This window comes from Carcharhinus amblyrhynchos, chromosome 25 (assembly GCF_965287045.1).
Source record: "Carcharhinus amblyrhynchos chromosome 25, sCarAmb.v2.hapA, whole genome shotgun sequence".
Lineage (NCBI taxonomy): Eukaryota > Metazoa > Chordata > Chondrichthyes > Carcharhiniformes > Carcharhinidae > Carcharhinus > Carcharhinus amblyrhynchos.
In genome coordinates, this window is record NC_137348.1 from 7921187 (window position 1) to 7936017 (window position 14831).

Consider the following 14831-nt stretch of genomic DNA (forward strand, 5'->3'; position numbering starts at 1 on the left):
AGGCCCAAAATGGCCACAGTTAAAATCTTATATTAGTTGCATCTGCCTCTGCTCTAATACTGTCACCATGACCTTCCCATGGTTCAGCATTCTCCAGTAGGATATTGAGAGTTTCCAGTTGTCACAGGCCTTTTCTCACTGTGAACCCATTGATTCCTGGAAGCTTTTTCTTTATGGGGAGGAAAAGGCTATTCTATCCTTGATGGTATGCCATTCCCCGGTAAGAGTGGCAGCAGATACATGCCAACCGGTCCTCTATTAGCTGCTGAGGGTATCACAAGTGGTAGACAGGACATTGTCCAAGGGGTTTCTCTCTCCCTCCACTCAGCAAGGACATTGAGCTTGCCGCAAGGATTCTGCTCACCATTGCCTGAGGATTAAGTTGATCAGGGAGATTGGGAAGTAAGAGTCACAAGGATGGGATCCTTCCTACCCATGGTTAGAAAATGGCACCTCTTTCCACCCAAATGTTGTTTCTCCCACAGAACTGTTACGGCACAGAGGGAGGCCATTTGGCCCATCCTGTTTGCGCCAGCTCTCTGAATGAGCAATTCATTCCAAGTGCCATTTCTGGTCTTCTCCCCATTAACCCTGCACAACCTTCCTTTGTAGGCAACAGTCTCCCTCTGGAATGTTTCGATTGAACCTGTCCTTTCACACTCTCAGGCAGTGCATTGTAAACCCTGCCCACACACTGTGTGAAAATTAATCCACCTCATTATTTATCGTTAAACCAAGTGCTTAAAGTCTCCTCACTCTGAACCTTTCCTGAATGGGAACATTTTCACTTTAGAATAATAGAATCCCTACAGTCCAGAAGGAGTTAGGCTGATTGATTGGGTAACAAATTGTCCCTATATTGGACCTCCCTGATCCTCGCACATTAGGCGTAGACTAAAATCATGAATAGGTCACTGAGACAATGGGACGGCGGCGCGGGCTCGTTGGGCCGAAGGGCCTGTTTCCCGTGCTGTGTTGTTCTTTGTTCTTTGTTCTTTGAGGCCATCCGGCCCATCGGGTCTGTACTGTTCACAATCCCACCCAGGCCCTATTCCTGTAACCCCCCCACATATTTACTCTACTAACCCCCCTGACACTAGGGTCAATTTATCATGGCCAATCAACGTAAACCAGACATCTTTGGAAAGGAAACCAGAGCACCCGGAGGAAACCCACGCAGATGCGGGGAGAATGTGCAATCTCTGCACAGAGTGACGCGAGGCTGGAATTGAACCCGGGTTCCCAGCGCCGTGAGGCAACAGTGCTAACCACCATGCCGCCCCTTATCCTCTCTCTGTCCAGGTCCCTTCATCATCTCTTTTAAATCAGCCTTCTTTTCTTTGGGATACCGAAAGGCGCTATGTAAATGCAACTTCTTTCTGTTGGCGTACTTACCAGGACTTTTAACAACCAGACCCGGGACTTGTAGTAGAAGGTTTTGGTGGGGTTCAGCAGCAGGAACAACATGAATCCGTAGAGGGCCAAGGGATTGACCGACATCGGAGTGTGGATGTAAGTACTGAACAGGCAGGCGAGAAGACTCAAGCACCAGAGGACCCCCAGAAAACCCGCCAACTGGAACAGAAAGATGCACGTGAGATACTCTCTGACGTTTGGGCCTACCCCGTACAGGCACCTCACCCACACGAGGATAAACCATTAAAATATTCCGAATGCAAAAAAACCACAAGAGGTTGTGAATGTAGCCCAATCCATCAGCAAACCAGCCTCCCATCCATTGACTCTGTCTACACGTCCCGCTGCCTCGGAAAAGCAGCCAGCATCATTAAGCACCCCACGCACCCGGACATTCCCTCTTCCACCTTCTTCCGTTGGGAAAAAGGTCTGAGATCACGTACCAACCGATTCAGGAATAGCTTCTTCCCTGCTGCCGTCAGACTTATGAATGGACCTACCCTGCATCAAGGTGATCTTTCTCTACCCCCCAGCTATGACTGTAACACTACATTCTGCACTCTCTCATTTCCGTCTCTACGAACGGTATGCTTTGTCTGTACAGTGCGCAAGAAACAATACTTTCCACTATATACTTGTGACAACAATAAATCACACTTTTTCTTGGGCCTGGCTGGCAAGGCTGGGATTTATTGCTCACCCTGTGAAGCTGGCAGTGGCTGTATGCGAATGAATGGCTTGTCAGGCTACTCCAGGGGGTAATCACAATGTTCCAGAGTCAGGCCAGACCAAGAATGGTTGGCAGATTTCCCTCCCTGAAGGGAAATTTCAAGATAATCGAAAAGCTTATAGTTACTGTTGCCAGCGTCTCATTTCCATGGAGAATGGAAATTCTCCATGTCCGGCGATGGGATTTGAACTCATGTTCTCTGGATTGCTTTTAACCCAGTAACGCAACAGTTTAGGGGAGGTGATGGCCTAGTGGTATTATCACTCGACTATTAATCCAGGAACTCAACTCATGTTCTGGGGACCTGGGTTTGATTCCCACCACGATAGAAGGCGGAATTTGAATTCAATAAAAATATTAAGAGTCTACTGATGACCGTGAAACCATTGTCAGAAAGACCCATCTGGTTTATTAATGTCCTTTGGGGAAGGAAATTTTTTTTATTCATTTGTGGGACAATTTGGCTGGCCAACATTTATTGCCTGTCCCTTGTTGCTGTTGGAGGGCAGTTGAGAATCAACCACAATGCTGTGGTTCCAGAGTCACATGTAGGCCAGACCGGGTAAGGATGGCAGACTTCCTTCTCTAAAGGACAATAGTGAATCAGACCTAGCCAGCCTACACCTTTACTCAAAGGGTAGTAAGGGTGTGGAGTGCCCTGCCAGCAGCAGTTGTGGACTCGCCAATGTTAAGGGTGTTCAAATGGTCAGTGGATAGGCATTCATTGGAATAGTTTAGGTTAGAGGGTCATTAGATTGGTTCCACTGGTCGGCGCAACATCAAGGGCCGAAGGGCCTGTACTGCGCTGGAATGTTCTATGTTCTACATGTGACTCCAGAGCCACAGCAATGTGACTGACTCTCAACCACCCTCCAGCAACTAGGGATGGGCAATAATTTGGCATTACTGCTTGAATATTAATCCAGAAACTCAGCAAATTTTCTGGGGATCCGCCCTGGCAGATAACGGAATTTGGATTCAATAAAAAATATCTGAATTAAGAATCTACTGATGATCATGAAAGTATTGTCGATTATCGGAAAAACCCATCTGGTTCCTTTAGGGAAGGAAATCTGCCGTCCTTACCTGATCTGGCCTCTGTGTGACACCAGAGCCACAGCCAGATCAACTGCAATGAAATGGCCACTCAGTTCAAGGGCAACTAGGGATGGGCAATAAATGCTGGCCCAGCCAGCGATGCCCGTATCCCACAAATATAGAACATAGAACACTACAGCACAAACAGGCCCTTCGGCCCACAAGTTGCGCCAATCATATCCATACCTACCAGGCCTATCTATAAATCTCAATCCCATTATATTCCAGGAATCATCTTTTTGAACCAGCGACACCCATGGGCCATGAATTAATAGAACCGTAGAACCATACAGTGCAGAAAGAGGCCCTTCGGCCCATCGAGTCTGCACTGACCACTATCCCACCCAGGTCCTACCCCCATATCCCTATGTATTTTACCCGTTAATCCCTCTAACCCAAGCATCCTTGTACACTAAGGGGCAATTTTTAGCATGGGCAATCAACCTAACCCGCACATCTTTGGACTGTGGGAGGAAACCGGAGCACCCGGAGGAAACCCACGCAGGCACGAGGAGAATGTGCAAACTCCACACAGACAGTGGCCCGATCCGGGAATCGAACCCAGGTCTCTGGAGCTGTGAAGCAGCAGTGCTAACCACTGTGCTACCATGCCGCCCAATAAAATCAAAATCACCACAGAGTCCCTGTATGTTGAGGATCGCATTAGATACTCAATGGAGAGTAAACCAGGGCCTAGTGGAAAATTGGTGTCAACCCAATTATCCCGAGTGTTAAGTTATCTTTTTTTACCAATCCCGTATTGGGCAGCAGCCTCCACTCTTGTTTCGAAAAGATGCCAGCCAACTCACCTCAAAGAACTGATGGTGGGAGAGGTTGTTTCTGGGGTCAAGTTCAAAGATCAGAGTGTGGTTGACTCCTGACTTTCTCCAGCCGTAGGTGTTAATCCCCAACAGGAAGACAAACTGGATCATGATGAAGCCTCCTCGATAGGCCCTGAGCAGAGGCCTCACACTGGCTTCCTGGGATACATAGATACCTAAGGAAAAATCAAATCCAGTGAGGAATAATGGAATACTGTCCTGGCTGTGGATAGGTGGATATGGGGCAGCGGGATTGACATTTGACCAATTGGTTGTAACCGAACTCTGTGATTGGACAGCGAGTTTAACTAGAGCAGTAAGATAAAAGTTATTACGAAGGCTCATCCAGACTCGAAATGTTGGCTCTATTCTCCCTCCACAGATACTGTCAGACCTGTTGAGATTTTCCAGCATTTTCTGTTGGTTTCCTCTGGGTGCTCTGCTTCCCTCCCACAGTCCCTGCTGCCATCAGACTTTCGAATGTACCTACTTCGCATTAAGTTCATCTTTCTGTACACCCTAGCTATGACTGTAACACTACATTCTGCACTCTCTCCTTTCCTTCTTTATGTACGGTATGCTTTGTCTGTTTAGTGGACAAAAAACGATAGTTTTCACTGTATCCCAATACATGCGACAAAAATAAATCAAATCAAATCAAGATGTGTAGGTTAGGTGGATTGGCCATGTGAAATTGCCCCAGACATATAGGCTTGGGAGATTAGTCAGGTAAACAAGTGAGGTTATGGGGATAGGGTCTGAGTAAGATGGAGAGGCTCAATGGGCTGAATGGCCTCCTTCTGTACTGTTGGGATTCAATGAAACATGCATGTAAAAGTGTGTGTTGCCACAGCAACTCAGACCCCTTGGGGCAGTGGGGAAGTGTTTGGGGGGTAGGCAGGGGAGTGCTCTGAGAGGGGATGGGGGTGGCTGGGGAGGTTCTGTTTGGTTCAAAAGCTGAGTTGGGTGAGATTGGTGCCAACAGCATGGGATTCAATCCCCATTTGGGCTGAGGTGGATTTGGGGTTTGCCCCTTTGCCCTGCCCATGGTGGAGATCATGACCCAATGGGTGGACCTGTTTCAAGCAGAGTACCGCAGAAGAGGTCAGGATCTGTGGCAAGAGGGAGCTTGACAGGGCAATGAGAGGGAGTTTGATAGGGCAGTGAGAGGGAGTTTGATAGGGCAGTGAGAGGGAGTTTGATAGGGCAATGAGAGGGAGTTTGATAGGGCAATGAGAGGGAGTTTGATAGGGCAATGAGAGGGAGTTTGATAGGGCAGTGAGAGGGAGTTTGATAGGGCAGTGAGAGGGAGTTTGATAGGTCAATGAGAGGGAGTTTGATAGGGCAATGAGAGAGAGTTTGATAGGGCAATAAGAGGGAGTTTGATAGGGCAGTGAGAGGGAGTTTGATAGGGCAGTGAGAGGGAGTTTGACAGGGCAATGAGAGGGAGTTTGACAGGGCAATGAGAGGGAGTTTGACAGGGCAATGAGAGGGAGTTTGACAGGGCAATGAGAGGGAGTTTGATAGGGCAATGAGAGGGAGTTTGACAGGGCAATGAGAGGGAGTTTGATAGGTCAATGAGAGGGAGTTTGACAGGGCAATGAGAGGAAGTTTGATAGGGCAATGAGAGGGAGTTTGAGAGGGCAATGAGAGAGAGTTTGAGAGGGCAATGAGAGGGAGTTTGACAGGGCAATGAGAGGGAGTTTGATAGGTCAATGAGAGGGAGTTTGACAGGGCAATGAGAGGAAGTTTGATAGGGCAATGAGAGGGAGTTTGAGAGGGCAATGAGAGGGAGTTTGAGAGGGCAATGAGAGGGAGTTTGATAGGGCAATGAGAGGGAGTTTGATAGGGCAATGAGGGAGTTTGACAGGGCAATGAGAGGGAGTTTGATAGGGCAATGAGAGGGAGTTTGATAGGGCAATGAGGGAGTTTGACAGGGCAATGAGAGGGAGTTTGACAGGGCAATGAAGGAGTTTGATTGGGGAATGAGTGTTGGACATTGGCTGGTTTGGCTGACAGTCAGAATGACCCAATTGGATGAGAGAGTATCTATTCATTCCAGGCTGCCTGTGGGAGCTGGGGACATGTTGGGCCTGGTGCTCAGAGGCAGGTGCTCCATCTCCAATCTCCAGCAACATCCGTCCAACCCGAATTGACGCACTACCAATAGATCTTTATGGGCCCTGTGCTTTCTTACATGTTTAATTACAGTCTGAAGACGTGACAAGGCTCAAGCCCCGTGAAATGTGGAAGACATCCCATTCCGCTTTCCCTATGAATATTTCATCCCATGAAAGTGTTACTTCAGAGAGCTCCAGACAGCGGTAAAAACCAAACGTCCTGCCTCCCTAAACTATTCATGTTGAGTAACAGCTAGTAACACTATCTGAGCTCTGGACCTCCTGATCTTGGGAGAGTGAGGTTACATGAGAGTGTCTCACACCGCAGCCTCAGGGTGAGGCCACTCTCGGCTCAGTAACGTTTTGACAGTGAATGTCGCGCTGACCTGGGTCACTGGAGCTGCCTGTCTGCAACAGACACCCGATCTGCACAAACCCTTAAATTATTCATCCTAACCTGTCAGGACTGATGTTTACAAATAAGCTGAGAATTGGCAATGAGGCATTTGCGTCTTCCCTATTAGCTGCTGCCACGTCTGTTGTAGGTAAAATGTTAGAATCCGTCATCAAGGAGGAAATAGCGAGGCATCTTGAAGGGAATTGCTTGGTAGAGCAGATGCAGCACGGTTTCATTAAAGGGAAGTCGTGTCTGACAAATTTACTGGAGTTCTATGAGGATGTGTCTAGGGCGGTGGATAGAGGAGAGCCAGTGGATGTGGTCTTTCTTGATTTTCAGAAGGCGTTTGACAAAGTACCTCACAAGAGGTTGTTGCAGAAGGTCAGGGGACATGGAGTTGGGGGTAGGGTGTTAGCGTGGATAGAGGATTGGTTGTCAAATAGGAGGCAGAGAGTGGGGGTCAACGGGTGCTATTCGGATTGGCGGATGGTGACTAGTGGAGTGCCCCAGGGGTCGGTGCTGGGGCCTCAGCTATTTACCATTTATATAGATGATCTGGAGGAGGGAACCGAGTGTAGGGTGTCGAAATTTGCTGATAACACCAAGATTTGTGGAACGGCAAATTGTGCGGAGGGTGTGGAGAGTCTGCAGAAGGATCTAGATAGGCTGGGCGAATGGGCCAGGAAATGGCAAATGGAATTTAATGTTGGCAAGTGCGAGGTGGTCCACTTTGGTAGGAAGAATGGTAGGAAGGATTATTACTTACGGGGCAAAAAACTGCAGCAAGCGACGGTGCAGAGGGACCTCGGGGTCCTTGTGCATGAGTCGCAAAAACCCAGCTTGCAGGTGCAGCAGGTGGTCAGGAAGGCGAATGGGATGCTGGCCTTCATAGCGAGGGGGATTGAATATAAAAGTAGGGAGGTCTTGCTGCAGCTGTATAGGGCATTGGTGAGGCCGCAGCTGGAGTACTGTGTGCAGTTTTGGGCGCCGTACTTACGCAAGGATATTTTGGCCTTGGAGGGAGTGCAGAGGAGGTTTACTAGGCTGATTCCGGAGTTGAGGGGGTTGAGCTATGAGGAGAGGCTGAATAAACTAGGCTTGTACTCGTTAGAGTTTAGAAGAATGAGGGGAGATCTCATTGAGATGTATAAGATGATGAATGGGATGGATAGGATAGAGGTGGAGAGACTCTTCCCGCTCAGAAAGGACAGTAGGACTAGGGGGCACAGCCTCAAGATAAAGGGGGGCGGTTTAGAACGGAGTTGAGGAGGAACTTCTTCACTCAAAGGGTGGTGAATCTCTGGAATTCTCTGCCCGTTGAAGTGGTGGAGGCTGCCTCGCTCAATATTTTTAAGAGGCGGGTTGATGGGTTTTTGATAAGCGAGGGGATTAAGGATTATGGGGAGAGGGCGGGAATGTGGAACTGAGCCACAACAGATCAGCCATGATCTTATTGAATGTCGGGGCAGGCTCGAAGGGCTAGATGGCCTACTCCTGCTCCTATTTCTTATGTTCTTATGTTCACACGCTTACCTTTGATGATTATCAGCACTAAAAGAGCCAGGATGATTCCACACTGGAGGCCCACTCGGAATGTGGTCCACACTGGAACGGCCTGAGGGGGACACAGAACCATTAGAAATGTTATGCAGTCAGTCAGGAAAACCTTAAAGCCAGTTATCATCCCATAGATGCACCTTTCTGGTTGTATCACAGCTTGGTATGGGCTCCTGCTCTGCCCAAGACCACTAGAAACTACAATGTGAATGTAACCCAGTCCATTACGCAAACCAGCGTCCCATCCGTTGACTCTGTCTACACTTCCCGCTGCCTCGCCAAAGCAGCCAGCATAATTAAGGACCCCACACATTCTTTCTTCCATCGGGAAAAAGATACAAAAGTCTGAGGTCACGTACCAACCGACTCAAGAACAGCTTCTTCCCTGCTGCCGTCAGGCTTTAGAACGGGCCTACCTCGTACTAACTTGATCTTTCTCTACACCCCAGCTATGACTGTAACACTACATTCTGCACTCTCTCCTTTCCTTCTCTATGAACGGTATGCTTTGTCTGTATAGCGCGCAAGAAACAATACTTTTCTCTGTGTGCTAATACACGTGGCAATAATAAATCAAATCAAAATCAAAAATCAAAATCATCCCCTCAGACACACACTTTGGAGAAATAGGCTGGAATTTTACCACCTCACTTGAGTGAGCGATGTAAAATCCCTCCCGAGACTAACGGAGAATTCTGTTCTCCGAGTCTCGCCTGCCCCGATTCTGGGGCAGTAAAGTTCTGGCCATAGACTCCAGTGTCTCCAAAATATCATAAGAATTAGGAGCAGTAATAGGCAATTTGGCCTATCGAGCCTGTCCCGCTGTTTACTACGATGATATTCTGATCGAATTGTGGTCTAAATTTTACTCTCCCCCCAATCCCACCGTAACCCTTGACCCGCTTATCGATCGGAAACATGCCAGTGCTCTGACTGAATGAATTTGATGATCCGGCCTCTGGGGAAGAGATTTCCGTAGGCTAACAACACTTCGAGAAAATAACTCCCCTAACCTCAGTCTTAAATGAGAAGCCACTTATTTTTAAAGTGTGTCCCCCGGGTCTCCACTCCCCCGCAAGTGGAAACATCCTCTCAGCGTCCACTCTGTTGACTCCCCCCCAGAATCTTCAGACATATTTGGATAGGATCACCTCCCATTTTTCCAAACTCCTGATGGTGTAGGCCCAACCTGCTCAACCTCTCCTTGTGGGATACTCCCTGGAAGGTGACTGACCTGTGTTAATCTGAGTGGTGGAACACGAAGTCTCTTCATTGCCCGCGCTCTGTCCCCTCCTTCCAGCTGATTGGTGTACAGCGACTGCAAAGAACATGAAGGTTCATTGATATTTCAGTAATCATGTAGACTGTTACTACTACCTCTGGCAGCTTGTTCCAGACACTCATCGCCCTCTGTGTGAAACAACTGCCCCTCTGGATCCGTTTGTATCTCTCCCTTCTCACCCTAAACCTATGCCCTCTAGTTTTAGACTCCCGTACTATTGGGAAAAGATATTGACTGTCTAGCTGATCTGTGCTCCTCATTATTTTATAGACCTCTATAAGATCACCCCTAAGCCTCCAATACTCCAAGGAAAAAAGTCCCAGTCTATCCAGCCTCTCCTTATAACTCAAATCATTAAGTCCCAGTAGCTAGTTTAATAATATCCTTGCTATAATAGGGTGACCAGAACGGTACACAGTGTTTCAAGTGTGGCCTTAACAATGTCTTGTACAGCTTCAGCAAGACATCCCAACTCCTCTATTCAGTGTTCTGACCAAGCTTGCTGAATGCCTTCTTCACCATCCTGTCCACCCGTGACTCCAATTTCAAGGAGCTATGAACCAGTACTCCGAGATCTCTTTGTTCTATAACTCTCCCCAAAGGTCCAGCCCCAATTCAATCTACCAAAATACATCTCCTCACATTTGTCTAAATTAAACTCCACCTGCCATTCATCTGGCCCAATTGATCCTGTTTCAATCCTACATAACCTTCTTTACTGTCCACCATGCTACCAATCTTGCAAACTTACTAACCATGCCTTGTAAATTGACCAATATAAATAAGATAACAGTGGATCCAGCACCGATCCCTGAGGCACATCGCTGGTCACAGGCCTCCAGTTTGAAAAACAACCCTCCACAACACTCTGTCTTCAAGCCAATTTTGTATCCAATTGGCTACCTCACCCTGGATCCCGTGAGATTTAAATTTATGCACAACATTCCTTGTAGTACTTTGTCAAAGGCCTTGCTAAAGTCCATTAGACAATGTCGACTGCAATGTCCTCATCTACCTTCTTGGTTCTTCAAAAAACTCAATCAAATTTGTGAGACATGATTTTCCACTCACAAAGTCATGCTGACTGTCCCTCATCAGTCCTTGCCTCTCTAAATGTCTGTAGGTCTCTCAGAATACCTTCTAACAACTTACCCACTACAGATGTTCGGCTCACCGGCCTACAGATCCCAGGCTTTTCCCTTCTTAAACAAAGGCACACCATCTGCCACCCTCCAATCTTCAGGCACCTCACCTGGGATGGAACTCAATGATCTCACTAATTCTGTGAGGAGGCAGTAACTAGTCTTCTCAATGTGGGTTCAGATTATTTGAATGAACGCGAGTAATTCTCACATCAGAATGACTCTATCATGGCCAATTGGAACTAGCTGGGAGGGCACTATGGTTGGCATAGACCAGTTGGGCCGAAGGATGTGTTTCCCTGCTGTGTTGCTCTATGACTCTACGGGCAGCATTTTCCACGCTCCAAGAAAGGAACATCCCACCTGAGGTCAACGGGACTTTGCATGGTCCTATCCCATGATTCCCATAGTGGGCGGGATGGGAAAATTCCACCATAAATGCCGTTCTTCTGCATCTCCGTGTGCACCGTTGGCACCAGATCATTTACTTATTCTGAGGAATGCTGTCTCTTAATACCCATCCACCCTCAAAATGTCATGGGGCCTACCAACCTACCCATTCCACCATTGAGCCTCCCCCCACATCCCCATACTGCTGCGTCTGTATATGACCCCCCCTCTTTGCGATTTCACTCTCCAGCTCTGTTGAATGGAGCGCCTCCTGTGGGCCGTGCTGAATAAATTCAGTGGATCCCAGCCACACGGGAATAACTGCTGTGCAATCGCCAGGCCTATGGTTTGCAATTGAAGTGTAAAATACTGTATTGGGGCGCGTCCACATCCCCCAGTGATTCACACAGGGGCACGTAGTCTCCTGTAATACCCTGCAGAAGCTCTGCACTGTATCAACCCCCCCTCCCCTGCCCCCCCGGCTGGTCTGCAATGCTAACGTAGTTGCCCAATGGGTCTATTAGGAGGTGGGTGGCAGTTGACAGTATAGCTCAGGTCAGAGCGTGGGGTCATTTTCTAGCCTCTGAACTCAATGCATGAGGGAGCCTTTTCTGCCGTCCCTTTGCCACACCCACACTTACCTCTACCTCGGTGATCAGCTGGTCAATCTTTTTACTGGTATAGACGGACGAGCCCTCTACCTCAGTGCTTTGCCAGGCTGCTCCTTTTGTGACACGAAAGATCTTGTCATATTTCTTCAGGATTTTCCCGAATCCGGTGACGTTAAGGTTCTGGAATGGGACAAAGAGGGAGGAGGGGGGGTCAGCCAGGTGGTTCATCCCGATCAAGGGTGGGGAGAGAAGGAGAAGGGGAAAGGACAAACTCATGGGGCACGTTGTTGGTTATTTACAAATCGGCCCCAAATTCATGCTATAAACTGTGAGTTACAAAGCCTGTGGTCTATTTACTCGACACAAATGACCCTCCTTCTCTGCCTCCTCGCTATTTTTAAGAACATAAAAGATTTGCACACTAATCCACTGGATTGGCCATGCTAAATTTCCCCTTAGTATCCCAAGATGCACCGATTTGCGGGGTAAATACGTGGGTTAAGGGGATAGGGTCTGGGCAAGGTATGCTGTCAGAGAATCGATGCAGACTAGGTGGGCCGAATGGCTTCCTTCAAGGGCAGCACAGTGAAACAGTGGTTAGCACTGCTGCCTCACAGCTCAAGTTCAATTCTGGCCTTGGGTGACTGTCTATGTGGAGCTTGCACATTCTCCCTGTGTCTGTGTGGGTTTCCTCTGAGTGCTCCCGTTTCCTCCCACAGTCTGAAGGTCTGCAGGTGAGGTGCATTGGTCATGGTAAGTTGCCTCTTAGTGGCCGAAAGATGTGTCGGTTAGGTGAACTGGCCATGTTAAATTACCCCTTAGTGTTCAAAGATGTGTAGGTTAGGGGGATTAGCCATGGTAAAAGTGTGGGGTTACAGGGATAAGGCGGGGAAAAGGCCTGGGTGATATACTCTGTAAGAAGTCTCACAACACCAGGTTAAGGTCCAACAGGTTTATTTGTAGCAAACACCACTAGCTTTCATAAGAACATAAGAAATAGGAGCAGGAGTAGGCCATCTAGCCCTTCGAGCCTGCCCCGCCATTCAATAAGATCATGGCTGATCTGTCGTGGCTCAGTTCCACTTTCCCGCCCTCTCCCCATAACCCTTAATCCCCTCGCTTATCAAAAACCCATCAACCCGCTTCTTAAAAATATTTAGCGAGGAGCCTCCACCACTTCAACGGGCAGAGAATTCCAGAGATTCACCACCCTTTGAGTGAAGAAGTTCCTCCTCAACTCCGTTCTAAACCGCCCCCCCTTTATCTTGAGGCTGTGTCCCCTAGTCCTACTGTCTTTTTTGAGCGGGAAGAGTCTCTCCACCTCTATCCTATCCATCCCATTCATCATCTTATACGTCTCAATGAGATCTCCCCTCATTCTTCTAAACTCTAACGAGTACAAGCCTAGTTTATTCAGCCTCTCCTCATAGCTCAACCCCCTCAACTCCGGAATCAGCCTAGTAAACCTCCTCTGCACTCCCTCCAAGGCCAAAATATCCTTGCGTAAGTACGGCGCCCAAAACTGCACACAGTACTCCAGCTGCGGCCTCACCAATGCCCTATACAGCTGCAGCAAGACCTCCCTACTTTTATATTCAATCCCCCTCGCTATGAAGGCCAGCATCCCATTCGCCTTCCTGACCACCTGCTGCACCTGCAAGCTGGGTTTTTGCGACTCATGCACAAGGACCCCGAGGTCCCTCTGCACCGTCGCCTGCTGCAGTTTTTCTCCACGTAAGTAATAGTCCTTCCTACCATTCTTCCTACCAAAGTGGACCACCTCACACTTGCCAACATTAAATTCCATTTGCCATTTCCTGGCCCATTCGCCCAGCCTATCTAGATCCTTCTGCAGAGTCTCCACACCCTCCGCACAAAGTGGAAACTCCCACTTGACGAAGGAACAGCCAGTTCCAAAAACTAGTGGCGTTTGCTACAAATAAACCTGTTGGACTTTAACCTGGTGTTGTGAGACTTCTTACTGCGTTTACCCCAGTCCAACACCAGCATCTCCACATCATGATATACTCTGTCAGAGAATTGGTTCAAACTTGATGGGCCAAATGGCCTCCATCTACTCTAAAAAACTGAGTACAATATCAATTCCACCACCATCGAGTTAAGAAGCAGGAATGAGAATTTTTAAAGCAAGCTTGAGAACATAAAAAGGCAAGTTTTCATCACTTTTCGTTGCCCAACCTGTGCTGCCCTTGAACTGAGTGGTTTGCAGGCCTATTTCAGAGGACAGTTGAGAACCAATCACATTGCTGTGGCTCTGGAGTCACATGTAGGCCAGACCAAATAAGGACAGCAGATTTCCTTCCCTAAAGGGAGATTAGGGAACTAGATGGGTTTTTCCGACAATCAACAATGGTTTCACGGTCATCAGTAAATTCTTAATCCCAGATATTTTTCATTGAATCGGGTGGATTGGCCATGTTAAATTGTGTCAGGGGGACTAGCTAGGGTAAATGCATGGGGTGTTGGGAATAGGGCCTGGGTGGGATTGTGATCGGTGCAGAATCGATGGGCAGAATGGCCTCCTTCCGCACTGTAGGATTCTATGATTCAATAAATTCCACCACCTGCCGTGGCGGGATTCGAACCCAGCTCCCCAGGGCAATAGCTGACTTTCTGGATTAACAGTCTAGTGATAAAACCATTAGACCATTGCCACCCCCCCTTTTAAACACTGGATTTCCAGTATCTACAGTACTTTGATTTTGTATCGAATACTCTTTACTGTATTGTAAGTGTGAAGTCCCACCCTCCGGCATCCCCCCACCAGGTGCAATGTGTGAAGGGAGAGGACGCGACAAGAGAATGGGCCATTTTTGCTCCCAGTGTTGCCTTACGATTCTCCCAAGACAAAAACTAACCTTGCTCGCTCTCTACAGGGTCCCAAAGGTCTCAGAGGTTGAAGTAGCTTTCCACGTACCTGGTAATTCTGCAGTAGAATTAGACTGAGGTAGAATTCACTGAAAGCCAGCTTCAGGTCGCACATGGTCTTATGCCGCGCTCGGTGTCTGTGCGGTCTATAAAGAGCGCTCCACCACGGCCCCGGTGACCCCGCGCCTCCATCCCTTTGGGCGTTGAGCACTGCCTCGAGTTCACCCTGTAGCGTCACTAATCGTCTCCGCGCTTCTGCAAGTTTTTCTGGAATTGGGTTGCGAGCGGGGGTTTGGATGGAAGGAAATAGTTATTTAATTGAGGTGCCAAAATAACTCATCCCACATGACGTCATGGCGTCTAATGTGCCCACTCACA

At 48.2% G+C, this 14831-nt stretch overlaps 1 protein-coding gene across 1 annotated transcript in view; it reads right to left on the reverse strand.

Annotated features, from left to right (window-relative positions):
• LOC145358104 (solute carrier family 53 member 1-like) overlaps nucleotides 1-14831 on the reverse strand; it is an 80122-nt gene that overhangs the window by 15301 nt on the left and 49990 nt on the right. The window contains exons 4-10 of the mRNA XM_080211778.1: nucleotides 14503-14720; nucleotides 11595-11744; nucleotides 9374-9457; nucleotides 8116-8197; nucleotides 6275-6294; nucleotides 4054-4224; nucleotides 1396-1575 (exon numbers count right to left, since the gene is read on the reverse strand). Of these exons, the coding sequence (XP_080067904.1) occupies nucleotides 1396-1575; nucleotides 4054-4224; nucleotides 6275-6294; nucleotides 8116-8197; nucleotides 9374-9457; nucleotides 11595-11744; nucleotides 14503-14720 (905 nt within the window). The remainder of the gene's footprint in view (nucleotides 1-1395; nucleotides 1576-4053; nucleotides 4225-6274; nucleotides 6295-8115; nucleotides 8198-9373; nucleotides 9458-11594; nucleotides 11745-14502; nucleotides 14721-14831) is intronic.